A 4,415-nucleotide genomic window follows, 5' to 3' on the forward strand; every position below is an offset into this window, starting at 1 on the left:
CAAAATGGCCTTTTTATGGTGTGTGTGTTTTCTCTCCTTCCACCCTGTGGGTTCTGAGGACTATTCATCTTCTTGAGAGCAGGCTGAGCAAGCCAGAGGAAGCAAGCCAGTAAGGAGCATCCCTCCATGGCCTCTGCATCAGCTCCTGCTTCCTGACCTGCTTGAGTTCCAGTCCTGACTTCCTTTGGTGATCAACAGCAATGTGGAAGTAAGCTGAATAAACCCTTTCCTCCCCAACTTGCTTCTTGGTCATGATGTTTGTGCAGGAATAGAAACCCTGACTGAGACATACAGTTTGTCGTTCTGAGATAGGGACTCAATCTTTTCTCAGCTAAAGTCACTGTTGGCAGGTTAGAAATTATCATCGCTGCTATCAAAATCCGGGTCACAGAGCAAATTCTTCCCTCCCTTCTTACACAGAGGTGGCTCTAGGTTTTCAAGGCTGAGGTCACTGAACCAGTTTATCTGCTGGTCCCCCTGGGAGCTGCTGTCTGTGGAGGAGCACTGGGAGGACTGCAGGAGGTTTCCTTGCACTGCCCTTGCTGTCTTACTGGTCTCTCCTGCTTTTCCCAAAATGTGACAGGTTGACTTTGTGGAGCTTCTCGGAGTCGGCCAACAGATGAGGGGCCCCTGTGGATTACAAAGTAGAGACTGGGGACAGTGATGCCTAGCCATGAAAGCACAGGCCTTCCTTGAGGTCTGCTCTTCTTGCTCCGTATCTAGAAGCCTGCCTTTCTTTGACCTCTTGGGTTGCTTCTTCTTGCCTCTCCACCTTTTTCTGCAGGCCCTACCTTTCTGTTCAGTTGCTGACTGTTCAAATGAATCAAAAGAACACTTGCTTTCGGCCCCATATTCAGGGCAGACAGTCTTCACTCTGCCTTCAAACTTATTTAAATCCAGCTGGGAAGCTCCTTGGGCCATTAGACCCTGGTCATTGCCAGCCTTCTGGCTTGGGAGGGTAGAGAAGTGGTTATTCAGGCTTCTGGTGGTCATAACCCAGTTCCTGCAGTAAGTCTGCATGGTCTTATTCTTCACATGCCCATTGCCTCTATGGAGCCCGTCTGTTGGCAATGCAGCCTTTTGAAAAATGTCACTCTCTGCTCCTTCATCCCAGGCACCACACTCCCCAGGCCTCTGGGAACTCCTACTGGGATTTCCTGCAGAAGATGCCTGGGCCTGCCAAGTAGCTGGCTCCTCAGAGGGAGACTTTTCCTGCTTAGTAAAATGGAGGCTCTGGGTCAGAGACGGTGAGGTCTGAGAGGCACTGTCTTTCAGATGCCCAGCCTCCCGAGGTACAACTGTGAGTGCTTTCAGCTCGTCTAGGACACCAGGCACAGCGAGCTGGCCCAGGCTGTCACAAAGCTGCTGGAGGTTCTTACTCTGCTGTACGACTAAAACTTCAAGGTTCGTCAGGGTGGATTTCACCTCCATCAATTCTGCTTGTCTCTAGGAAAGAAAGTGAAAGAGGAGACTGATGGACACTATGAAGTGTGAGGACAGATGTGGGGGCAGAGCTCACACCCTAATCCCAGTGCTGACACGGGATTAGTGCATCAAGAGCACTAACTTTCATGAGGGAATAGAGGGACAGACACCTCAATGCTTAAGAGCACTTGCTGCTCTTGCACAGGACCCAGGTTCAGTTATCTAATGCCTTCCTCTGACTTCTATGAGAACCAGGCATATACATGGTACAGAGACACACAGGCAAACAAAACACTTGTATATATAGAAAGAAATTAATCTAAAAATATAAATTAAAAAGAGGATTAACATGGGTCTGAGGCTAGCCTGGGCTTCATAGTCAGTTCTAAACAGCCTGTGCTACAGGAGACCCCATGTCAAAACATAAAAACAAAAAGAATGTGAGAAGCAACCAGTGGACAAAGGTTTGTCCCTCACAGTCAGCACTGTGGAGCACTGTGAGCAAGGTCTGGGTGCACATCGTGCCAGGGAACCCTGAGGGTAGGCTATATCCTGACTTAATGAAAAGACCACTATCCTGGGCTCTTGTCTTCGATGGAAATCTCTCACATACTAAGTGTCTCTCTTGATCTTAGAGATGAAGCCTAAATCACACACAGGCAGTGGCAGGTATCAGTACCTGAGCGCCTCAGGAAGCTAGGGCAAGCACACCTGAGCCCATTACCTCAGGACAAGCCCGGACAACAAAGCCAACCAAACAAGAGCTTGGCACTCATACTCACAGCTGCACACGTCCTCTGGATCTCCAGGATGGCCTGCTCCACGCTGCCTTTGTCTCTCACTGACTCAACCATCAGGTCACGCTGGACCTGTGCAGTCTCTTGAACTAAACACAAAACAAAGACAAAGTCTCCTAAGGCCTGCTGCTATGCATTGCCTGCTCAGAGCAGCAGAGGAAGGAGCTGCACTCCAGTATGCAGAGTGACGCATCACATCCTCTCCGCTAACGTTCAGGACTCAGTTCTCGTGACCCAAATGGTCTCTCCACAAGCACAGGCCTGCAATCTTTGCACTTGAAAGGCTGAGCCATAAGGATGCTATGAATCCTAAGTGAGACTATGTCTCAATAAAATAAGGTAAAATAAAATAACACAACCTTCCCCCAAACTTACCAGTATTTACTGACCATCATTCTATATACCAAACACTGAACATGCATATATACACATACATATTACACATTGTTAGTAACCAGGTGTTTCCACCAGTCTGCCCTAGAGACCTAGCTTCGGCTTTACAGTTGACACCCACCACACCCACCTCTGCTGCCAGGCTCAACAGGGGAGGCACAGAAGCCTCAGCCACCCCAGTCTCTCTCTCATTCCCTGTTTCTCTCTTTCCTGTTCCTTCTCTGTCTCCCCCTCATTCTGCCTTGTTCTTTAACTATCTGTCTGCTTGTCTGTCTCCATCTCTCCCTCATGTCCCCACTCCTAAATAGCTCTCCTTCTCCCAATAAATCTCTTACATTAGATCTGTTGTTTGCATAATTTCTTAGTAGCATGCCTTGGCACTGGCCACTAAAGGTACCCCCACCTTCCTCATTTTATCCTAACACACCACACACACACACACACACACACTTTTTTGTTTGTTTGTTTGTTTGTTTTGGTTTTTTGTTTTCAAGACAGGCTTCTCTTTTGTAGCTCTGTTTGGCCTGGAACTCACTCTGTGGACCAGGCTGGCCTTACACTCAGAGATCTGCCTGCCTCTGCCTCCTGAGTGCAAGGATTAAGGGTGTGAGCCAACCACCACCAGGCTGGGACTAAAGGTGTGTACCACCATACCCAGCTACACTGTTTAAAAGAAAAGAAAGAAATGTTGTCAGGGAAAACAGGTAACTAATGACAAATGTACGAATAACTGTTGTATAATACAGTAAGTGCTATAAGGAAAAGAATACTAAGTTTTAAAGTGCATCAATTTTTTAATTTTTGTTTTTCTTTTTAAACAGAGTCTCTCATAGCCCAGCCATGGCTTCAAACTCCATGTCAACCAAGGGTAACTTTACTTACTGAGTCATCTCACTGGCTAACTCATTCTCTCTCTTTCTTCCTTTCTTTTTATTCATTCATTAATTTTATTTATTTAGATTTTTTTGGGAGAGGGTTTCTCTGTGTAGCCCTGGCTGTCCTAGAACTCACTCTGTAGATAAAGCTGACTTCAAACTCACAGACATCTGCCTGCCTCTACCTTCTGAGTGGTCAAATTAAGGATTTGAGCCAGCCACCATTGGGCATTTATTTATTTAAGATCTATTTATTTACTATGCATACAGTAGTCTGCCTACATGTATGCCTGCATACCAGAAGAGGACATCAGATCCCATTACAGATGGTTGTGAGCCACCATGTGGTTGCTGGGAATTGAACTCAGGACCTCTGGAAGAGTTGCCAGTGCTCTTAACCCCTTGAGCCATCTCTCTAGCTCCCATTAATTAACTTTTTAAGACACAGATTCACTATATAGTTCTGGCTGGCATAGAATTCACAAATATCTGCCTGCTTCTGCTTGCAGAATGCTGGGATTAAAGGTCCACCATGCCCGGCTTTTTTTGTTGCTATTGATAGGGGTGGTTTTGTTTTGTTTTTGTTTTTGAGACAAGTTCTCATGTAGCCCATGAAGGGACCAGCATCTGATACAAGACACCCCATGATCAAGTTCTCAGAACAAAGGAGATCTATTTGTACCACAAGGACAAAGAGTCAGAAAAAGAGGCAAAGCCAAGACAGGAGACAGAGGCCTAGGGAGGGGGAGGGATGTTTGTCTGCACAAAGGACTGCCTCCAGATAAAGAGGAGACAAGCGAATGGTAGTTTATAAAGGGAAAGGGGGAAACTTCCTGTTAGGATGAGGTATTTAATTTTGATTGGATAAGTTAATTAGGGCAGCCAAAAGGCAGCTTTTCATTATTGGCTCTCAACACTTAGATAG

The 4,415-nt window shown here is 46.4% G+C and overlaps 1 protein-coding gene across 2 annotated transcripts in view; it reads right to left on the reverse strand.

Annotated features, from left to right (window-relative positions):
- Positions 1–294: 294 nt before the first annotated feature.
- Ccdc36 (coiled-coil domain containing 36) overlaps positions 295–4,415 on the reverse strand; it is a 26,969-nt gene continuing 22,848 nt past the window's right edge. For both annotated transcript variants that reach the window (XM_031343938.1, XM_031343939.1), the window contains exons 7-8: positions 2,208–2,311; positions 295–1,446 (exon numbers count right to left, since the gene is read on the reverse strand). In XM_031343938.1, the coding sequence (XP_031199798.1) occupies positions 352–1,446; positions 2,208–2,311 (1,199 nt within the window). In that variant the 3' untranslated portion in view covers positions 295–351. The remainder of the gene's footprint in view (positions 1,447–2,207; positions 2,312–4,415) is intronic.

Source organism: Mastomys coucha, unplaced genomic scaffold, assembly GCF_008632895.1.
Source record: "Mastomys coucha isolate ucsf_1 unplaced genomic scaffold, UCSF_Mcou_1 pScaffold23, whole genome shotgun sequence".
NCBI lineage: Eukaryota > Metazoa > Chordata > Mammalia > Rodentia > Muridae > Mastomys > Mastomys coucha.